Source organism: Daldinia loculata, assembly GCF_022478755.1.
Source record: "Daldinia loculata strain CBS 113971 unplaced genomic scaffold F4817scaffold_89, whole genome shotgun sequence".
NCBI lineage: Eukaryota > Fungi > Ascomycota > Sordariomycetes > Xylariales > Hypoxylaceae > Daldinia > Daldinia loculata.
In genome coordinates, this window is record NW_026054943.1 from 1157 (window position 1) to 23378 (window position 22222).

A 22222-nucleotide genomic window follows, 5' to 3' on the forward strand; every position below is an offset into this window, starting at 1 on the left:
GTTATTAATGTTATAATTAAACTTTATTTATAAATAACAATTTTATCCAGTTAATATAAACGTAATTTTTAAAAAAGTTTTCCGTATAAATTTTTAAATATAATTTAACTTTTATTTATTAAATTCGGAATTTAATAAAATCTTTACTGTTATATGTAAATAGCTTATTTAAATATATTAAATTAATAATTATAAAAATAAGTTTAATAAACTTTTTTAACGTTTATAATAATCGTTTTTTAATATTATTTATACGTTAAAATTTTAAATTTTATTTAAATTTATTAAATCTTAAAAATAAAAATCTGTAAAATGGTTTTTAAAATAAACCTTATAATTTTTAATTATTATTATTATTATTAAAATTTCTTAAATTTTTTTTTAAAACTTTTATTAATATATAAAATAATTTTAATTTTTATTTTTATTTTTTTTTAATATAATAAAAGATTTAATACGTACTTTTTTAAATTAAATATGGGCATTTTCCAAAATTTATTTAATTTAAATGTTTTATAATATTTATATTAATAAAATGCTTTTAATTTTAATTTTTAAACTAAAATATTTAAATAAAAATATTTTCGTTATTATTAATTAATAACTTTAAAAAAGTTAATTAAAAAAAAGCTTTAATATTACCTTTTTTTTAATATTTTATAAAATTAAGTTTATAAAAATAAATTAATTAATTGTTAATTTTAAAATAAACTTGGTTAATATAACTTTTATATAAACTTAAAATTTCTTTAATTATTTTTAAAAATGTTTATTTATATATGTTAAATTAATATATTTTTAAGTTAAAAGGTTATTAATTTAATTTTTTTTTTAAATAATTTAAATTATTACCTTTTTTAACAAATTTTTTTAAAATTTTTATTAAGTTTAAAAGTTTAAAAAAACTTTGTATTATTTTTAGGTAACATTTTTTAATTTAATAATTGTTATTTGTTATATTTTATTATTATTAAAAAAATATGTAATTATTTTTTAAATTTTTTAAAAAAATATTAAGTTAAATTATTTAATTTATTATTTAAATTAAATAATTTATTTAATTAAAACCGTTATATTAATTTAATATATTTATATTATAATATTATATATTATTTATAAAGTTTAATATTATTAATTAAATTAATTTTAACTATTTTTATAATTTTTATTTATTAAACGTATAAAAAATTAAAAAAATTTATAAATTTTTTTTATTTATCCATATAATTAAATTAACTAATTAAATAAATTGGTAATAATAAAATTAATAATGTTAATTTCGGATACGTTTTATATAATTATTTTATAATTTTATAATTTATATAAAATAAAAATATAACTATTGTTAAAATATATTAAACTTATATTATCGGTTTAAATTAAAGGTAATTTCGAAATATTAAGTTAAATTAAAAAACATTTTTAATATTTATTTTAAAAATACTTTTTAAAAAAGTTTTAATTAAAAATTGGTTTAATTATACGTTTATAAAATATAAAATCTTTAAATTTTTTCGTAAATTTTTTTTCTAATTAAATAAAAAAGGAAATAATTTTTAAAAGTATAAGTTTTAATATAAAAAAATACCTTAATTTAGTTTTTTCTTTAATAAATAATAATAATAAAAAAAAATAACTAAAATAAAAAAAATTTATTAATAAAAAAAAATAATAAAAAATTTTCTTTAAATTTTATTAAACTTTAATTTAAAATTTTAATATAAAATAAAATAAATAATAATTTAAAATATATATATTATTTTAAAATATTAAATCTTTTTAAAATAATAAAAAATTATTTATAATAAAAGTTATAAAAAACTTAAAATATAATTAAAATTATTAATAATTTTTTAAAGTTTTAAAGTTTTTAATTTTCCTTTTTTTTTTTAAAAAAAATCTTAACTTATTTATAAATAATTTAAAATATATATTTATTAATTTAGTTAAATCTTTATCGATATATTAACTCCGTTTATATATAACTGCATAATCTTGTAATATTCTTTATCCAATAAATCCTGAAATAATTATCTTATATCTCTTATTGGTTGTTTTTTTTAACCAACAATCTCTTGGCATTACTGTCCGTATGACATATAGCATCTTTTCGAACGACGTTAGAGGACGCGGACTTCCTGTAGGCCGGGCTCTTCGGAGGTTTGTATCAAAGAGTCGATGGAAACCCTCGATGCTAAATCGTTAGATAGTCGAGCTCTTGGTATAATAGCAACTGGATCCCCAGTCCTGGTAAATACGACAATTGGCCGAATCTTTCGGTCATGTCGTCTCTGGATGTAGCTTATTACCAGATGATAAAGCAATACTCCGCTTAAGATTCTAAAGAAAATGATATATTAGCATATATAGGTAGTACCTTAGGCAGGCAAATCATTTCAATGGAGACCTTACACGACAGGGACCCATAGAAGGGTTGCAGAAATATCAATAGCGATGGAACTATTCAACTCTAGAGAAGACTTGTCTTGATACGAAATAACAAAATACATCAAAACAACTATTCCAAACGGTATAGCTACCTCTATGGAGATAGATGTTTTAGATGCCGTAGTGTAGGGACTGTCGCTCTTTAAGCAAAACTTTTCTAATAAGTCCCATAGTACGAGAAATCCAGCCTGATTTTGGTCAACTTGGGTTCTCTTTCTTATTTGAGAAACATGGATAGGTAAGGAACCTACGACAGAAAAATCGACCATAATATCAACGATAGCGTTATCATGCAATAAGTTAAGGGTCAATTGGGTAAGGTCAAAGAAGAGTCGGGTTCCATTAAATAAAAGACGAATCGTCCGAACTGAACTCCATTTAGGCGCCGGGAGGGGTTGTAAGTCGTTAAAACCCTGGGTTCTGCTTGTACTCTCTGTTCTTGTTCTTTCAAATGCTCCGGCTTCTATACATTGGCCTTGGGCTGTCCTGAGTTCGTATTGGTTCCGATCCTGTCGCCTTAACGAGTAGATGTCTTCATTATCCAAACGTAATATACTAACAATTGGGAGTCTCATGTTCCTACAAGATATCGGAAATTTTGATAGATTATACTACTGTGCGGATATTCTGGTTTTGTCGCTACCAAGTCGCGATACCGTTGTTATATTTCCTACTCCGAGTCGTAGCATAAGCCGCCACTTGTGTAACTGATATGCTGTATTAAGGGGTAGATAATATTACTTTAATTCTTAGTGCGGTGGCTGAGACAGTAAGGCAGATTTTCAGTTCGTAGGCGATGACATCTATTATTTCGCTTCTAACCTCCCTAGTGTTAGTTTCATGGGCTATTTGGCCTATGATTATTCTTATTTAGTCCCTATCTGCAATTTAAAAACATCGAAGTGAACATGGTATCATCCAAAGACATTGCGCAAGACGCTTGGCGGCGGACTGGCTCCATCAATATCGCTCTAATATCGACGTGCGGAATTTCGTTGTTGGTATGTCTTATCATAAGCCTCGAGAGACCAGGAACCTCCATAAATGGAACTACTATTATATTCGAAGGAGAATGCAACCGCGCGTCTGGGCTTAACACGATACTTCACCTACTTCTCAATATACTATCAACCGGTATCTTGGCGTCCTCCAACTACTTCATGCAAATTATAAGCTCCCCATCACGTAAAGATATCGACAAAGCTCACATGTTCCTACACTCTCTAGATATTGGAATACCGTCTTTTAAGAACATGGGGCTTGTTTCCCATTTTAAAAGAACGTGCTGGAGTGTCTTGCTCTTATCATCTCTTCCTATACATCTTTTTTTCAACAGTACTATTTTCGAAACACAATTCCAAGGCTCGAATTGGCACGTTACTATTGCAACTAAAGCTTTTACGCAAGGCGCGGACTTCTTCCCCCCAGGGGCTAGCCTAGCACCTGCCGGATCAACACACCCTGCGTATTATCTTTCCAATGAATCTTCTCATGGTAATTGGCCCACCGGCTTCGGCGGTATGGTTCCCCTGGAACAATACTCGGATAAAATGTCAGAGCCTATGCAGGATATCAGCAAGGCAGCAACAAATGGGAGAAACTGGGATAATTTGGATCCCAATACCTGTCTTACTGAGTATAGTTCTTGCAAGCCGAGAAACCAACACCGCGACGTGGTTATCGTTGTTGAGAAAGGCATTAACAATAATACAAGGGGATGGAGTAGGATCGAAGTCTTCAACTTAACTTATGACCTGTCTCTGCAATGGGACAAATACGTCCCTCCCAATCGTGTCAACTCGTTATGGTACTCTACACAGTGCAACATAACCCGAGCAGAAAGATACGACGAGGAGGATTGCAATAATAATTGCAGGGAAATATTTCCAACCAACAACATGACGAAAGACATAAATGGATCTATGTCATCAGACTGGATGATTTCTTTACACCAAGGGGTGGAGTTGTCTCCAGTTGTAAAGGCTACATTTGGTTTTAATGAGAAGTTTGACAACTTGTCGGTCAAGCACTGTCTTGCCGAACCTTATCCAAGAGTCTGTAAGGTCGGTCTATCCAATATGTTGTTGCTTGTTGTCATTATCTGCACATTTACCAAAGTTATCCAGTGCGCCGTGATTCTCTGGAAGCTACCGGAATACACAATCGTTACTCCAGGTGATGCCATAGCATCCTTTATAACTAAACCCGATGCCCACACGAGCGGGCTTGGGTCACTGGATATTCTTGATAGCCATCGGCTTAATAATCAACCTCGCCGATTCTGGTCATCAGATGAGGTATCTTACTTAACAGAAACGACAAAACCTCGCCAGTGGTTTGATCAAGAGAGGCGCTATATATCAGCTATACCTCGGGCTGTATGGATCCGTACGTATATTTTATTACTGCTGCCTTCAATGGGACTACTATCTGCAGGGTTGGCACTCTCTTACGAGGCAAACAATTTTTCCTTGTAAGTCTTCAGGAGTTTACAGTTTAATATCGAATATCATAGATATTAATTCCGCCTAGCCAGGGTCCATTCGGTCAGTCCGACACAAACCGAAGAAGTGGTGGAATGGACGAGGCTGGGTATCTACTCGTGATTATTGCTGCTAATAGCCCCCAGCTTCTATTATCAATCTGCTACTTCTCTTACAATGCATTTTTTACCCGCCTCCAAGTTGAGCGGGAGTGGAACTCCTATAGCCTAGAATATCAACCCCTTCGGGTTTCTCATCCTAGAGGCCAGCAAGTCTTAAGCTATAGGTTACAGCTACCTTATAAGTATAGCATACCCCTCATAGCTACGAGCGTGGCCTGCCATTGGCTTTTGTTTAATGCATTATTTTTGTATATAATCGAAGGTGGTATGTAAGATAAATCACCCCATAACGGCCATACCTTATAACAATTATAAGGTTTTTAAAAATACGTTTAATCCATTTATTAATTTAAATTTATTTATAATAAAGCTTTCCCACAACTTAATTTTAAATTTAATTACATTATTTTATTACTTAAATTTTTTTTTTTTTTATAATATATAACTTTTAATTTAATTCCGCGCAATTACCGTTATATACGACGTTAAAAATAAACAATTAATTTAAAACACGTTGTAATATTACCAAATTAATCGCATTTATATACGACGTCGCATTAAAAATATTTAAACAAAAAAAGATTATAATAAAACTCGTTAAAAATTATCCAAAACTTAAAAAAATTATTTAACCTGTTAAATCGTTATATAAAATACATTAAATTATACGCCGTTACATTTAAAATTTAAGTTATTCGTTTAACGTTTACTTTTTTATAACGGCGTATATATATCATTCGAAAAAAACTAACACGCCGGTTTTTTATGTTATTATTTAAAAATAAATAATATAAAAAGTCGTATAATAAATTATAAACGTTTAAACAACGTTACAACCAAGTCGTTAAACAAATTATTTAATTGATTAAACCTATTAAAAATCGCCGACATCTTTTTTACGTTACGTATAAACGCCAACAAGTTTAAGTTATAAAAAAGTGTTAAAAATAATACTTTAATATTTAAAAAAGCTTATTACAAATATATACTGCTTAAAAACCTTTTAAAACAAAAATAAATCATTATTTTAACCGTTATTATAACCGTTAATAAAACGTTACCACCGTTAATAATTTTTAACGGCGTTAACGTATAATAATAATGGTTTTTTAATATAAAAGATTAACTGTATAAATCTTAGTATTTTATTACGTTTTTTAACAGTTAAACAAATAAAGAAATTGCTTTTAAATGGTTTAAAAAGGTTTATTTACTTTATATAAAACCCGAAAATTTTAATTAATAAAAACTTTTTATATTTAACGGTTACGGTAATTATACAAATAATAAATTTATATAAAAATACTTAATTCACAAAGTTTATATTTTATTCCTTTTAACCCATGTATTTTATATATTTTAACTTTTTAATGTAAATATATTCGCCGTTTTTAAACGCTTTTTTTAAATTTTATTTATAAATGCGTTTATTTGGTTAATTTTTATAAAATGTAAACAAAAAAAACTTTTTTTAATTGTTTGTAAAAACATAACAATCGATAATAATATTAAAATATATTTTTATAAATTGGAAATATTTAAGATTATGGTTAATATTACCGGCGCAACCGTTAAAAAACTTATATTTAATACAAAATAAAAACTTTAATATTATTATTTTATTATTTACCATTTTTAAATTTATTAATTTTATAGTTATAATGGTTAAAATCGATTTTAACACGTTTAAATTATTATAAAAGTTAAAAATTATACAATTAAAATTTAATTTATTTAATTTTATTTTTTTAACGCTTATTACGTAGCTTTTATTTTATAAATTTAACAAGGTTTTTAATATAAAAATTAACGAGTTTACCGCTACCGAGTTTTAAACCGAGTAATTATAAGTTACATTAAAAAAAATAAAGTTTAAAAAACGTTGTAAAGTCATTTTAAACTTAAATTAAGCTTTTATACGTATAAAAAATATAAAAAAAGTTAAGGTAAAATTAAAGTTATGTTTAATAAAAAAGCCGATTAATATACTAGTAAATATAACCTTAATATAATAAAAAGTTATTTAAAATAATTGGAAATTTACGTAAAAGTGTATTAAAGTTGTATTGGTAAATTTTGAGTTAAAATACGAAAATAGTGGTGAAGAAATAAACAAATAGATGTAAATAGGTTAATTGACGATAGTTTTAAAATTGCTATGGCTGTTATGGGGTATGGCCGTTGTGGGGTGATTTATCTTATCTCTAAATGGCTTCTTTACCAAGAGCATGATAATAATGGATCAACAGGATTCTGGGGAAGAAGCTATGCAGCAAGCACGAAAGCATATTTCCGGGTTTCTGACAACTCTTTGGTTGCTTTCGGGTATTCACCGCCTGCTATGCTGTCCATCTTTATTGTTTGTTGTGTCCTCGTACCCTTACCACTGCTCTTCAGCCTGCGAAAGCCCAAAGGGAAGATGGTGGTAGGGGGCTCGGACTCCTTGGTTGTGTCAGCGGCTTGTCATTGTCTTATATCTTCTTCGACCGAAGCTCAAAGTCAAACAAGTCCACCCTTGAACAACGAAGGCAAGTTAAGCATATACATTTGTAAGCAATGATAACTAGGACTAATAAGTTTAGTGGCCGTGAACGCCCAAGACCTTGAAGATGATACTACGAGGTTAGCAACAGATGATTTCGATGACCGGGAGGAAGGAATGCTGCGAGAATTGTCTCAGTCGAAATTGAAATGGGGTGCTACATCTCTACCAAGTGACCTTGCCGAGGCCATGAATGAGCAGAGTGGAAATGTAGTAATGCACCTTGGCTTCGGGGGTGAATCGTCTAATGTTAGATGTCCTGAAGAAGGGGAATGGTATGTGTAGTTTATGGGTATAGCAACATATGGTGTCTTGTTCACCGCCCTCGCTCTCTATACAGACTAGAATCATCTCTTAGTGGTTTTAGACAATAGATTATGAGTTAACGTTTATAACTACTTTGTTTTCTACACTTTAAAACATTACGTTTTACGTTGGCCCCTAGAACAAATCCTTTAAACCGTTAGTTTTATAATCTTTTGGGATACTTGGTTTAAGGTGTTTATAGATTAGGTACATCCTATGTGAATTAAAATATGATTGGACCTAAGCTAATCCTTTACATTCAGCGGGGCTATACATGTTTTTCAATCAAAGTAAGAGATAGAGTTTCCCCATAGGAGATAAGCGTAACCGAGACAAGAACGTAAGCATTAGGTACTAACTTAGGTAAGTGCCTAGACTTACTAGGTAGCACACTTACTACAACCCCCGCCGATGAACGCGCTTACCTGCGGTATCACATCTATCTGTACCTGTAGCATGCTGTTAAAAACGTAGTTACTGATAACGGGCTGTGTTGATGCGGGGAACCTCTTGCCACAAAAACACCTAGGTGCCATTCGTCCGCCCGCCTGATAGGGAGAGAGCGATATTATAAAACGAGAAGTGGGAAACCGCTGGGAAACCGCTGCCCCTCTGGCCATGTTTCAATCTATTGCCAGAGCTACTATTCGCGCTAGTTTGACATCTCGCCGTCTAAATAAAAACAACAACTTATCTAAGCTATTATCCACCATGGCAGACTTAAAGGTTGATCTCACTGCCCCAAACGGCAAGAAGTTCACCCTCCCTACGGGTCTCTTTATCAATAACGAATTCGTTAAATCAAGCTCAGGGGCCAAGATTGCGAGCATCAACCCGACGTTAGACTCCCCCCTTCCCCCTTCCCCCTTCCCCCTTCCCAAAATATAACCACTTAGATAGATATTAATCAATTCAACTTTAGAAATGAGCAAGAAATATGCTCCGTTGAAGCAGCTAGCGTCGAAGACATTGACAAAGCCGTAGCTGCTGCGAGGGCTGCATTGAACCATGAGTCGTGGCGAGATATCTCTCCGACTGATCGCGGTAGGATGATGTATAAATTGGCGGATATAGTCGAACAAGAAGAGGATATCCTAGCTACTATCGAGACTTGGGATAATGGCAAACCACTCGGCGACTCTCATGGAGACGTATCCGAGGTCATCAACACCATTCGATACTACGCTGGCTATGCTGACAAGATCCACGGCGAAACTATTCCCACCACAAGCCAGAAGTTTGCCTACACATTGAAACAGCCTATTGGAGTCTGCGCTCAGATCATTCCTGTAAGTGCGACACCTCGTGACATCCTTCACTCACCTACTAGTAGGATCTGACATGTGATATAACATGTGCGGTCGAGTGCTGATATCTGGAAAATATAGTGGAACTACCCAATGGCGATGGCGGCGTGGAAATTGGGACCAGCACTTGCCTGTGGAAATACAGTTGTGCTGAAGCCTGCTGAACAAACTCCTCTATCCATCCTATACCTAGCGAGTCTCATACCCAAGGCTGGCTTCCCTCCCGGAGTTGTCAATATTACCAATGGGTATGGTAGAGAGGCTGGCCATGCACTCGCAAGCCACCTGGATATCGACAAGGTTGCATTCACTGGCTCGACTGTAACAGGAAAGCAGATTATGAAGACAGCCAGTGTCAACATGAAGAACATCACTCTCGAAACTGGTGGCAAATCTCCTCTGCTAGTCTTCGAAGACGCTGATATCGAGCAGGCAGCGAAATGGGCTCATGCCGGAATCATGAGCAACATGGGCCAGATCTGCACGGCGACCTCGCGTATCCTTGTCCAAGAGAATATCTACGATAAATTCGTAGACAAGTTCCGGGAGGAGGTCAAGAACACGAGCAAGGTCGGCGACCCCTTCGAGGAGGGCACATTCCAAGGTCCTCAAGTCACCAAGGCGCAGTACGAGAGGATCCTGAGCTTTGTGGAATCAGGTAAGTCGGAAGGGGCCACGCTGACGGACGGAGGTATCCCCTGTCCGCTCAATGGAAAGGGTTACTTCGTCGCGCCTACCGTCTTCACCAATGTGAAGAATAACATGAAGATTTACCGAGAGGAGGTGTTCGGGCCTTTCGTTGTCATCGTGCCGTTCAAGGCTGAAGATGAAGCAATCACGATGGCGAATGACACCACCTACGGGCTAGGCTCAGCTATTTTCACCCAGAACCTCGAGCTTGCTCATCGTGTCGCTGCGCGCATCGAGGCGGGCATGGTCTGGATTAACTCTTCCAACGATTCTGATTTCAGAGTCCCGTTCGGAGGCGTGAAGCAGAGCGGTATCGGCCGAGAACTGGGTGAAGCTGGTCTCGCCGGATACATGCAAACCAAGGCTATCCATGTGAATCTAGGTCAAAAATTGTAAGAACATCAAAGTCTATCGCCCTCGGAAAAGTACGGCAGATCAATCCTATAATGATATCAACTGTTGGAGCTTAATAGTCTAACTTAATCTTGCTTTCCAATTTGTGTTATACCGATCTTACATGTTTCCTCTCATAGGATGAGGTGAGAGCCCCATTGCTAGGTGGGGGTTAAGCTGAAGGATCGCGGCATTGGGAGCTTAAAATTGCATTGCTTGGTTCGGCTCCACACGACGATGGAAGCAGGATGGAAGGAATACATACCTATGTATGCGAAAATGAGCTGCCTCTTCCTTGGAAGTCTGCTGTTCCTGACATGACAGTATGATAAGCATGCCATCGTCTGAATTACTTGAACTGGGATTCTTTGGCTCCATTATTGAATCCTAGTGTCTGATGTCGCTCGTGATTCGTCAATTGATCCATATTACTTGCCATCGTCTCCTTTTCGTAGGGCTCAGCTAACATCTGTACGAAGTAAGCCAGCAATTATGATCGCCTTGTTATAGTTAGTCGTTATTAGTAGAAGTTCGAAGTTTGACATGTGCTCGGTCCCAGAGCTAACTCTGTATTTCTCGCGCGATCCCACGAGCTAGAAGGTTGTCAGGCATTGCCACGCGGCTGCACGCGTTAAATTAACCCACGAACGGGGCTAGTTTAGCCTTTAGGTACCTAGTTTGTTGACGGTCTTCCCGTCTTGACAAGGGGGCTTTCAAACTCTCGTCGGCACTTGTAGCCGCGACGTCAACGCTAACTACCGGCGAACGGACGTCGACGATGCCATGTACCGGATGCCGTTAGGTAACTTAAATAGGTAGGTAGGTAGGTAGCTAATAAAATCGTCCGTGGGCGTGGGCGTGGAATATCCGGCGCTTGTCTATGGGCTAATTCGCGTGGCCGAGTCTTGGGCCGTTACACTAAGATATATTGACATTTTCCCCAGATGTTGATGCGACCTCATACCGGTACTGGCTTGGTGTAATAGGCTGACTGACTGACAGGTTCTCTGGTGGCGTTGGCGTTGGCGTTGGCGTTGGCGTTGGTACGCTATGCTACCTTATTGTCACATGACTAGGGTCCATATGACCCACTATAAGTCCACACAAGTACCCGGATCTTACAGACATTAGAGAATCCCTCAGATACTTTCACAATACAACAATAATTCATGATAAGATGCCTATATAGCCATCATACCACACTTATGCTGGCATTCTTTCGGGCCTTGGTCCAATCGGTTTAGTCCACATAGGGTAAATCATGGGGTGAAGATCCCTTCCGCATTCTCCTAGGTACAATCCTACACGTTCACTGTCTAGGATCAATTGCCAGGGTCGCTTTGGCTTTGGGATCTTTTTATTTTTATTTTTAATGAGCTGTCCCGAAAAGAACATTGCCCTGGGAAGCAAAGATTAGCCGAGTGGGCAATTATTCTCGATCCTTTAGACGAGAGAAGAGGAACTGCATTAATTAACGAGCCAATCAATCATATCAATCTCGTTAAGCACGTACTGCATAGAGATCTACTTGCCCATTCCCGTGTAGGGGAACGATACATAAAAAACGTCTAGAAATAAAAAAGAAAATAATAAAATATCCTTCCCCGCCACCTAGCTTCTCTCCAGGTCCAACAACCTTCGTTCAACTATCCAAAACCAAGTACCCGTCCAAGCGGCTGTCAGTGCATATCGCCTTATCACGCAGTCGTCGCCGCAGAACCGACCCGACGGCACGGTCTAACAAAGTAACGTTGCGGCGCGTGCTAGCGGGAGAGATAGCGAAGGACGAATCCCGGCATCTTGGGGGCAGCTTTCCGACCTATTCGGCCTGGCCTCCCATCCATCGCCTCTCGGGCGGATTGCCTATAATTGCAGGAGTAGCTGCGCCCTAGTCCGGATAGGAAGCCGGCTCCAAAAACCCGGTTCGCGACGCTGAGAGGCCACTTCGTACAGCTGTCATAGGGACACCTCGTAGTTGGAGTTGGAGTTGTTTGTTGGAACGGCAAACGGACCCCGGCCTCGAATCAGCTTATCGTCGCAATCGTTGGACGCGCCTAGCTAGCTGGGGGGGAAGCATTGGATAAGATCTGAATTAAAGATCGATATCCACTCCTAGACATTCATTAATTCCATCCTCCCTCCGTCTTTTCTTGGTTTTCGTGTTCTACAACCTTCTACCACCGGCGCCATGTGGTCGAAAGCTGTTCTCTCATTGTTATTGCTTACCGTCACGTCGGTCCAGGCTATCTGGCCGATTCCGGAGTCCATCAGCACGGGCAACTCCACGCTTTGGATAGGAGACGTTCTATTAGTCACTTACAATGGAGATAAAGTATGCTAGTCTTTCTTTTAGACATCTAGGCCGTGCTGCAAATGTTGACATAAACTGACTAATTTGGTAGATTCCTTGGATTAGGAATTACATCCCGTTCGGTGGCCCCAAGTTCTCTAGCAAGGAGATCGTCAAGGGAGGAGTCTCACGTATGGTGAAGAATATCCTGGATAACAACTATGTCCCGTGGAAGTTATACCCGCGACTAGCGCTCGAGCAGACGGAACCAAGTCTCTGGCAGCACAAGACTTACATAACTTGGCTCGAGATTGTTCAGACTGGAAAAGACACGGCAAAGACGTTTAAGCCCCTCGCGGGTGATGTTGACGAGTCGTACAACCTAACTCTCAACGCCAACGGCAAGGCCAGGATCACAGCCGTCTCCTCCACGGGTGTTCTTCGAGCTCTTGAGACTTTCTCGCAGCTATTTTTTAAGCATTCCAAGGGCCCTATTTACACCAAACTGGCCCCGGTCAAGATTAGCGACGCGCCTCAATATGACCACCGAGGTATCCTTCTCGACGTTTCTAGAAACTACCTCCCCCTCGACGCCATCTACCGAACTATCGATGCCTTATCGTGGAGCAAGTTGAACCGACTTCATATCCACGCCACGGACTCACAGTCCTGGCCGCTGGAGATCCCCTCGCTCCCGGAACTCCACCAGAAAGGCGCATACGCTCACGGAAAGACATACTCGCCTATCGACGTGACAGCCATCCAGACGTACGCGATACAGCGCGGCGTACAAGCTATTATCGAGATCGACTCTCCCGGACACTTTGGTATCGCGGCCCTGTCGCATCCGGACTTGGTTACAGGTTGGGGCGCATCTCCGTGGACAAGTTATTGCGCCGAGCCTCCTTGCGGTCAACTCAAGCTCAACGAGCCTAAGGTGGATCCCTTCCTCGACACGCTGATGGATGATCTCCTGCCGAGACTTGCGCCGTACTCGGCTTACTTCCATACCGGTGGTGACGAGGTCAACTTCAACGAGTACAGCCTCGACCCTACGGTCGGTACGAACGACTCATCGGTAATCGTGCCACTCCTGCAAAAGTTCATCGACAAGCACCACGCGCGAGTGCGCAAGGCCGGGTTAGTACCTATGGTCTGGGAAGAGATCCCCGCGAGCTACAACGTTACTATCGGAGACGACGTTGTGGTCCAGTCTTGGCTCGGAGACGAAGCTATTAAGAGCCTTACGGCTAATGGCCACAAGGTCATTACTAGCAACTACAACTTCTGGGTAAGTAGATTTAGAGCTTCCAAGTCAAGCCGATTTTGAGCTTCTGCTAACAGTTATTCTAGTATCTCGACTGCGGCCGCGGCCAATGGCTCAATTTCGCCGAAGGCGAGTCCTTCGAGGAGAACTACCCATTCAACGACTGGTGTGGGCCAACCAAGAACTGGCGTCTGATCTACTCGTATGACCCGCGGGCGGGCCTAACCGACGAGGAGGCTAAATTAGTCATTGGCGGTGAAGTCGGTGCCTGGGCGGAAACTATCGACGAGATTAACCTTGACAGCATCCTGTGGCCGCGCTCTAGTGCCGCAGGCGAAGTGCTCTGGTCGGGCCGCCTAGACGCTGCGGGCGAGAACCGAACGCAGCTTGATGCGGCGCCGCGCCTGGCTGAGTTCCGCGAGCGCATGTTGGCGCGTGGTGTTAGGGCCGAGCCAATCCAGATGGTGTACTGCACGCAGGGTATGGATGCTAATACGTGTCTCTTCCAATAAGGGACTATACCATCACGCCTCAAGAAATATAGGGGCCGCGCTCGTCGCGTCAACGGCGATTTTCTTGTACATACTTAATACTTTTGCATACCTAGCTGAAAAGGGGCTAAATATGGAGGACAGACAGATTGGTGTACATCCAGACTAATACATAATGACAGCTTGATCCTCGAGTTGATGCTTGCTGTGTTGGAATGTGGCATAAAGTCTACAAGGTTAGTACTTGTGATTGACTGTGTTTAAGTATGTTTTTTATGACAATAGGTAATGAAGGAGACGCAATTTCCATACCCGTAGGATTTATAGTTTAGCCTCGGCTGTAGTGCCAGACTACCTTCCGCACATTCATGACTCGCCAATGAGAAGCTGCGCCTCTATACCTTAGACTGTAAAGTTTAATAATGTATCTTCATGTCAGCATTGACATTATGCACCTCAGTACCTATTCGTGCTTTACTTCAACGGACATGGAAGAACTTGAGTCCCCATTTGTTGTGTTCGGAATCGGCATCATCCGTAGCTATGTCCTCAAGTGCGAGGGAGATACGGTACATTATCTACTTACATCTGATTTGTTGAGACTTTTGCACCATTCCTAAAGTGGCATGTTTTGAGTCTTTTCAAAGTCTTAATTTGTCAATATAAGTGGAATATGTACCTGTATCTCCCTTACACTTGAGGACATATCTATGTCGTATTTAACTCAAGTACGGATTAATTATGGAGTCATCGCTTCGTCGAGCTACGATGACCGGCTCGGCAACTTTTCTCTAGCGAGCTAGACTGACGAGATACAGATGTGTTCTTAGGCAGGCGTTACACGACGATAGTTACCTTAACTAGATGCGATAACCCGGCCAGGTTACAGTTACCTAACTTACCTGTCAACGGGATAAGAGCGAGATCTGCGTCACGCCTTTTTAATACGTGCCAAATGCAAGCCATGTAATACGTCACCCCGCACCCGGTTTCTGAGACGCCTCGGTATTACCGTATTCGCACACCTAGCACGTCGATCTCCAACGTCCAAGTGGGTAAGGTGAATCGGAATACGGATCCGTAATAGGCACGCCAAACATAAAGAGTATAGCTTCAACGCTTCTCGAGGACCATAAATCGGCCGATCTTGTCAATATGTAATCATCCGACTTCTCGGCCTCCCGTATGTTCCTCCCCCCCGATTGGATATACCTTGGATATACCTAAGATATACCTAGGATACACCCCATGAACGCTGTAAACCGGCGAACGCGATACCGAATGTGTCCGTGTCACATTACTCATGCCGACCGCTGTTTGTCGCCTAGAAGCCTGTCCTCTCCTAATGACCTGGTTTCTACCCCTGGGGTTTCCTCGCCCGCGGACCCCGCGGGACCGTATCGCTTCGAAGTTTTCTGTCTAACAAAAAATATTCCCTCTCGATAAACCCAATGTGATACACAATGTAAAGTAACCGTAGATGACTGATCTCGTACTCTCCTTATGCTCGCTTAAATATAATAAAGATTGGCATAAGAAGTCAAAGACTACCTAGGTTAGATTCAACAGCCATCCCAAACCTTCGTCCATTTCGTTTTGCTCGTTATCATGGGGTTGATCGAAACGGCGCTGGACCATGTGTCCTTCAAATCCGCCTTTATAGTCCTCGGTGTCGTCTATGCCTTGTGGACTATATACGTCAAAATCGACGAAACAGCTCGACTGCGACGGCTCGGCGTCCCGGGTCCACAGATCAAGAGCAATGCACCGTTCGGTAAGTATCAATGAAAGATAAAGGCCATCTAGGGATTAGTACCCTAATGAGTAGAACAGGCATAGATATTGTCAAGAAACAGATCGTCGGTTCCATCACTCACACAAGCTATGAGGTATTCCTCCAGTTTGTGGCCGATAAACCAAACTACACCGCCGAGTCCGTCCTTCTCGGAAACCGCGTAGTCACGACTGCCGACCCCGAGAACATTAAGGCGGTCCTCGCTACCCAGTTTGCGGATTTTGGTAAGGGCGAGCAGTTCCACAAGGAGTGGAGCGAATTCCTCGGCGACAGCATCTTTGCTACCGACGGCCACCAGTGGCATGCCAGCAGACAGCTCATCCGCCCTCAGTTCTCGAGGGAGCGTATCAGCGACTTGAACTGCTTTGAGTCTCATCTTGAAACCTTCTTCAAAGCTATAGCGAATGGCGGTGTTCTGGATGGCGAGGAGCAAAAAGTCGATATCGAGGCCGGCAACGGTAAACCATTCGATATCTGCGATCTCTTGTATAGATATACTCTCGATGTCGCCACCGACTTCCTGCTAGGGCTGGACATACAGTCCCTCACGTAAGAATGCCCTGCGTTTTCCCATCTACCCTCGTCAAGGGACAGAAATGACTTACACGCAACAGCAAACCACGCGAGCCCTTCGCCGACGCCTTCAACGAGGTGCAGAGAGTCCAGAATATCCGAGCGCGTGCCGGCCCGCTCGATCCGTTCGTGCCTAAGAAGACCTTCCGTCAAGGCCTCAAGGTGGTCAACGAGCTCTGCAACATCTACATCGACCGCGCACTGCGCCTCAGCCCCGAAGAACTAGCGTCCAAGACCAAGTCCGATCAGGACTACACCTTCCTACACGAACTTGCCTCCTTCACCCGCGACAGGAAAGTCCTCCGCGATCAACTCGTCGCCGTACTTCTCGCCGGCCGCGACACCACCGCCTCCACGCTATCCTTCACCTTCTACGAGCTCGGCCGCCACCCGGAGGTCGTGCGCAAGATCCGCCAGGAGATCGTCGAGCAAGTCGGCCTGGACCGCACCCCCACGTACGCCGACCTGAAGAGCATGAAGTACCTCCAGAACGTAATCAACGAGACCCTGCGCCTGTACCCCGCGGTGCCGTACAACGTGCGCACCGCGCTCAAAGACACGACGCTCCCGCGCGGCGGCGGGCCCGACGGCTCTCTACCGCTGCCCGTGCTAAAGGGCACGGCGATCGGGTACTCGACGCTGGTGATGCAGCGCCGGCCCGACCTGTACCCGCCCGGATCGAGCCCAGATGCGTATTGCCCGGAAAGATGGTTCTCCTGGCAGCCGAAGCCGTGGTGCTACATCCCGTTCAACGGGGGCCCGCGCATCTGCATCGGCCAGCAATTCGCGCTGACGGAGATAGCGTACGTGCTCACGCGCGTGTTCCAGCGGTTCGAGCGCGTCGAGAGTTTTATGCACGAGGTTGACGGGGGCAAGCCCAAGCTTAAGTCCGAGGTTGTGATTAAACCGGGGGATGGCGTTAGGGTTGCGCTGTGGGAGGCGAAGAAGGTGTGAGGTGATACCTAGAGGAGAAAAAGGAAAATGGAATATTAAAAGAATGAAAGGAAGAAGTAGAGACTTCGTAAGAGAAGCTGTTTGATAGAATTCAAAGTCCCCGTGACTTCACGTATATATCAAATATCAATCATACTGTACCTTTTAGCATTAGGTCAATTCTGCTATCGCGCAGAATACGAGAAACGAAGCTACGACAGGCAAATTTCTGTATATAGGCTGGTATATATAACTCCAATTGACGCCGGTGTAAAGAATTTTAGTTGCGTCCGGGCAGTCATTCCTTTAAAGTATTCCAGTTTGCCCGATTTATTTCGGCCGAGCTGACGGCATAGGTATATTAGGTGTGTATGTAGTAGTGATGCGCCGCTGACGCTGACGGACACAGTAATATGTATGCCGGAAGGATTGAGCTGCTTGCTTACCTATGCGGGGGGTCTAAAGTGCATTTTTGGAATGTCACCTGAACCTTTATATAAAAGTGTCGAGTTGGAGTGTGAGTTTCCAAAGTGATAGATCATTTTGGAAGAAACGGGCATGTTACATTTTCATTTTTATCCGACGTCGTCTTCACCGTTTCCGATAGATACATAGCAAATCGATGCTTATTATTATGGCTCATCATGTGATTTTATATCAAATGCTTAATTAATGTAGACCAACTTTTACTAGACCAACACTATACATTTATTTTACTTCGTTAGTATTTATGCTGTTGTATAAATGGGGAAATTAGGTAGGCACCTAGTGATCAAGCAGTAAGTATCAATATTCTAAAGAGCGATTGTATTAGTATTGTAGCGCAAGTGTACGTTAATATTCTACGTTCGACTCTTTCTTATATCATTATATTGTTTGTCAGGTTCAATTTGTGAAGACGAGACAACATAACAAGTCAGTAACAGTCTACCAAGATACTACTAGAGATAAATATAGTGTCAAGTAGAAATGATACACACAACCGTGGTATGTCTACTACTTCCGCCTTGGGACTCCGCCTGCATTGGTTCTATTTAACTGGTATATTATTATAAAGCGAGTGTTAATGGCACCACGCCGTTAGATGGTAGATTCTATAGTATGGCTTTACATGGCCTCCTTTCCTTTCCTTCCCTTCCCTTTAAATACCTCCCCCTTTATGAAATCAAATTACCTCCTCCTATTAATTTCTCGTAGGTATCTCTAATCATTAGCAGCTATAGGCGACCCTGCCGCTAAATGTGTGAAGTCGGAACCTCGAGTACCGAAAAAAAGAGAGGATAGAACACAGATATTGAAAAAGACATGCGCCAGCCGCACTAACAGTACGGTAACTGCTGTCAAAGCGTCGTTTAATGAATATCTCCGCGTGGAAACCATGCTAAGTAATCAAGAGCCGCGGGAGGAGGAGGAGGAGGAGTAGTTCTTAACCTCGTGGTAGAAACAACAACCGGAAATCACGTATCGAAGGATATTCCCTTCTCGTTCATCACGCTCATAGTATAGACGCCTTGACACCTCTCTCTGTTTGAGACCCATCGTGCTCCTACGTGTCCGATGAAGCTGCTAAGCATGGCGGCGCACGAGGCCCATGGCACGATGCCCAGTGTAACCACGTTGGCGCTGATACCCGTTCCCCAGCCGATACACACGGCCCAGACGATCCAGGCCGCGAACACGACGGGTTGGTATGGATCCCGATCCCGCCGGCGGTGCGTGTACGACGACAGACAACACCCCAACACCAGACAGGAGCCGAGTGCCAGTCCCGGTGGCACGTTTTTTAACAGCAGGTCGAGTCTAACTGCGCGGAGGAGGCTTTGGCTATAAGACTAGAGAGTCGGAACGGTTGCTTTCAGCGGGAGGGTATCAAAAAAAGGGGGTTGGGCTGACAACGCACGTCGATATTTACAAGGAAATCCTCCCGCGCCAATTCTGCGCGAACGATATAACACGTCGTAAGAAAACTACAAGTCACGGCGGGAACTAGCTCAGCAAGTTCTGACAGCGAAGGTTTTCGCCGTGACGGTAATATGTATTGTTGGTGATAGACCTGGTTTCCAGGGGGTCCGAATGAACGACATGTTGCGTACATCTGAAGAATGTGCGAAAGAAAGATCGGTATATTCAATTCAGACACATCGGAGGATACGATATAGGCGCACCGATTGAAGATGCCAGCGATCAAAATACCATTCTACCACAGGATCCTTATACTCTCTCCCGAGATGCCCAAGATCAAGTTTGGTGCTTACGCGTTGGCCAATGACCTTGCCGAACTTCGCCGGCTTGCATGGCTACAGAAATTGGAGTCTAGATGATGCAGTCTGGGTTAGCTGACACTCTGACTATCTTCGTCTCACATCATGGCCATCATAGCGCATTTTACGGAACACAGGGCGTTGTGTTACTCCGCATAGTACCAGTTGGGCTCCAAGGGGGCGCAGCAAGTTGCATATCCGTGAGCTGCAGCCTTCGATGCTAGGCTGACTGCGAGGCTATATGACAATATCTTCCAATATCTCCCAATAAGATGTCTACGATGATACATTGGATTTTCGGTGAGTATTCCTTCGGTGTATATTTGTTGGTTCGACTGTAGTTAGGCAAACCGCTAACAAGAAAAGACCTACTTATATGCCATTCCGGAATGACTCAAAGGCAATCCCCCTCGTCGCACGGCAGCGAAAAGACGTGTATAGACATTGGGCTGCAACGCGATAGCCTCTATTCTACTCGGATAGGGTGGGTTGCCTCTTTTAGTTGATTGTATTGTTATGAGAACGGGTGTCCTCCTAAAATCGCCTGCTCGTTAAATAGAGAGGCCTCTGGCTAGACAGACAAACAAACAGGCGTCGTTTCCTCCAGCCACACTCAGCAGGTAATAATCTCCCTCCTCCGCATTTGTAGAGATCCCCTATTGCGTCCACTCATTCAGCTGTTTATTGAAAATTATATGATATATGGTATACGGGCGGCTTTTGATTCGTACTATCCCCTGACTTTTAATACGGCTAGCCGCCCCGGTCGGTTTGATTATTCTGAGGCACGTATGGCCGAGGCTAGGTTCGACCGTGCTAGAGTGCTATCTGGAGGCATCATGGTCGGTGCTGCCATGCTCCTACCAGCTTTCCAGCACGAAGAGGCCTTTTACCGATACCTGTGAGGTACCTAACTCATCGTTGATTGAGTCGTGCTGACACTGTAAGCATTTTATGGCTCTTCGGGATCTCTACACTCGTCCACAATGCTCTTATTTGGGAGGCCGTCGTCAATTACTTTTTCTTGGCCCTGGCTACGACCGTTGCAGTTATCTTCATCACGATACCGCATTCCAACGTCTCGGTATCTTTCCTGCTCGGCCGTGCTCCCCTCTTAATAGCTCTAATGAGTTTATTTGTTGATGATTGTTCAAGGTTAGTAGATTATCTTAGACAACTTTTGGACGCATCGAGGTGGACCTTATACTAAACCATCTAGGCGCTTCAACCAAAATAGTCACCACAGGAAAAAAGCACGAGACCCAAAACTGATACCTCCTGGCGCTGAAAGTGATGTGGATGGACACTCGTTCTTCATGCTTGGCCCCCATGACGAGCTATTTTCTCACATGAATGGCGGCGAGATGCGACAATATAACGCGCCGAGTCAGCACTCATCGGAGATATCTCTATCAAATCTTGGACCCGGACGGTTGCCGTCGTCATGCGGTAGTATGATACGCGATTTCTGGCGCGATGACCTCAATGGGTGTAAAAAGGAGGAAGGGCAAGGTGAAAAAAGCCCGGATCTTAATAAGGCTGTTTCGTTTTGGTGATATGTAGTCTGCCTCAAAAGCAGGCTAGAATAGCCTGAGAGTTCGTTCCGTTCCGTTTCGTTTCATTTCCTTGTATACTAGTAGAGAATACTTGGAGAATACTGGCTAACACTGTAGAGCCTCGGAGTTCTGCGGTTATTTTACCAAGGTCCAAGGACAGTGTTATGAAGCCAGTATCAAGGGAAGACATATATATATGTCGGTTAACATTATCATATTATAGGGTGACATTCGGTTTCTAGTTCCTCATGCTCATACGAGAAGAGGCGAATGCGGAATATCAATATTATTTTCGTTCCCGGACGGGCGAGAATTGTTAAATAGTTGCTGGATTACTTAGCGCCTGAACATCATAGTCCACTTACCTAACTATTGAATTGCTTTTCCACTTGGACTGTGACTACGGATGACTGGAACATGGAAGTAATTGTAGAACTAAAAGGAAAAGGAAAGTTGACTATGGTGGTAGGTTTGACGTCAGTCGCTTCGGATGGTATTGTTGGATGTGATTGTTGGATGTGATTATGGTCAGTGCAACCTTGGACTCTGTTTGAACTTTGAAGGTGTTTGATTGGTGGAGAATAAAGTGACGTTGGTAGAGCAACTTTTTATCGGATCTCGATAAAACTCGAGGTCCACTACATATAGTTCGTACGTAATGTTCCTTCCCGATAGGATCCAAGATTTCGGGTTAGGGCCGGTTAGGCGTTGCCAACACGGAAGGAGATTGATTCCATTAAATTGTCCTAAGCGCCTTGCTTCCCG

The 22222-nt window shown here is 41.5% G+C and overlaps 5 protein-coding genes across 5 annotated transcripts; all 5 read left to right on the top strand.

The window, feature by feature from the left end:
* Positions 1-3356: 3356 nt before the first annotated feature.
* On the top strand, positions 3357-7880 carry F4817DRAFT_369272 (uncharacterized protein; the record flags this gene model as incomplete). The annotated part of the gene is made up of 4 exons (XM_049307337.1): positions 3357-4921; positions 4981-5318; positions 7303-7602; positions 7687-7880. 4 exons carry the CDS (start codon positions 3357-3359, stop codon positions 7878-7880), a joined length of 2397 nt encoding a protein of 798 aa, XP_049154142.1.
* Positions 7881-8021: 141 nt separating this feature from the next.
* On the top strand, positions 8022-10373 carry F4817DRAFT_295777 (aldehyde dehydrogenase). The gene is made up of 5 exons (XM_049299739.1): positions 8022-8108; positions 8165-8191; positions 8270-8740; positions 8824-9190; positions 9290-10373. The coding sequence occupies exons 3-5, from the start codon at positions 8520-8522 to the stop codon at positions 10292-10294; spliced, it is 1593 nt and encodes a 530-aa protein (XP_049154143.1). The 5' UTR covers positions 8022-8108; positions 8165-8191; positions 8270-8519; the 3' UTR covers positions 10295-10373.
* Positions 10374-12381: 2008 nt separating this feature from the next.
* On the top strand, positions 12382-14976 carry F4817DRAFT_352906 (glycoside hydrolase family 20 protein). Its single transcript, XM_049305285.1, has 5 exons — positions 12382-12403; positions 12518-12538; positions 12612-13871; positions 13934-14568; positions 14652-14976. Exons 3-4 carry the CDS (start codon positions 12775-12777, stop codon positions 14358-14360), a joined length of 1524 nt encoding a protein of 507 aa, XP_049154144.1. The 5' UTR covers positions 12382-12403; positions 12518-12538; positions 12612-12774; the 3' UTR covers positions 14361-14568; positions 14652-14976.
* Positions 14977-15866: 890 nt separating this feature from the next.
* On the top strand, positions 15867-17757 carry F4817DRAFT_295842 (cytochrome P450). Its single transcript, XM_049299741.1, has 3 exons — positions 15867-16113; positions 16173-16683; positions 16749-17757. The coding sequence occupies exons 1-3, from the start codon at positions 15948-15950 to the stop codon at positions 17659-17661; spliced, it is 1590 nt and encodes a 529-aa protein (XP_049154145.1). The 5' UTR covers positions 15867-15947; the 3' UTR covers positions 17662-17757.
* A 2509-nt stretch (positions 17758-20266) lies between these two features.
* F4817DRAFT_352921 (uncharacterized protein) lies at positions 20267-22152 on the top strand. Its single transcript, XM_049305286.1, has 4 exons — positions 20267-20521; positions 20659-20802; positions 20850-21056; positions 21121-22152. Exons 2-4 carry the CDS (start codon positions 20693-20695, stop codon positions 21455-21457), a joined length of 654 nt encoding a protein of 217 aa, XP_049154146.1. The 5' UTR covers positions 20267-20521; positions 20659-20692; the 3' UTR covers positions 21458-22152.
* The last annotated feature ends 70 nt before the right edge of the window (positions 22153-22222 follow it).

What these genes read in the sequence shown, in the direction of transcription:
- F4817DRAFT_295777 (XM_049299739.1), top strand. Translation starts at nt 8,520, where the DNA reads ATGTTTCAATCTATTGCCAGAGCTACTATTCGCGCTAGTTTGACATCT. An exon ending in ATTGCGAGCATCAACCCGAC is followed by an intron (nt 8,741 to 8,823) that starts GTTAGACTCCCC and finishes ATTCAACTTTAG; the next exon opens with AAATGAGCAAGAAATATGCT. An exon ending in TCTGCGCTCAGATCATTCCT is followed by an intron (nt 9,191 to 9,289) that starts GTAAGTGCGACA and finishes TGGAAAATATAG; the next exon opens with TGGAACTACCCAATGGCGAT.
- F4817DRAFT_352906 (XM_049305285.1), top strand. Translation starts at nt 12,775, where the DNA reads ATGGTGAAGAATATCCTGGATAACAACTATGTCCCGTGGAAGTTATAC. An exon ending in ACTAGCAACTACAACTTCTG is followed by an intron (nt 13,872 to 13,933) that starts GGTAAGTAGATT and finishes ACAGTTATTCTA; the next exon opens with GTATCTCGACTGCGGCCGCG.
- F4817DRAFT_295842 (XM_049299741.1), top strand. Translation starts at nt 15,948, where the DNA reads ATGGGGTTGATCGAAACGGCGCTGGACCATGTGTCCTTCAAATCCGCC. An exon ending in CAAGAGCAATGCACCGTTCG is followed by an intron (nt 16,114 to 16,172) that starts GTAAGTATCAAT and finishes TGAGTAGAACAG; the next exon opens with GCATAGATATTGTCAAGAAA. An exon ending in CTGGACATACAGTCCCTCAC is followed by an intron (nt 16,684 to 16,748) that starts GTAAGAATGCCC and finishes TACACGCAACAG; the next exon opens with CAAACCACGCGAGCCCTTCG.
- F4817DRAFT_352921 (XM_049305286.1), top strand. Translation starts at nt 20,693, where the DNA reads ATGGCCGAGGCTAGGTTCGACCGTGCTAGAGTGCTATCTGGAGGCATC. An exon ending in GAGGCCTTTTACCGATACCT is followed by an intron (nt 20,803 to 20,849) that starts GTGAGGTACCTA and finishes TGACACTGTAAG; the next exon opens with CATTTTATGGCTCTTCGGGA. An exon ending in TTTGTTGATGATTGTTCAAG is followed by an intron (nt 21,057 to 21,120) that starts GTTAGTAGATTA and finishes TAAACCATCTAG; the next exon opens with GCGCTTCAACCAAAATAGTC.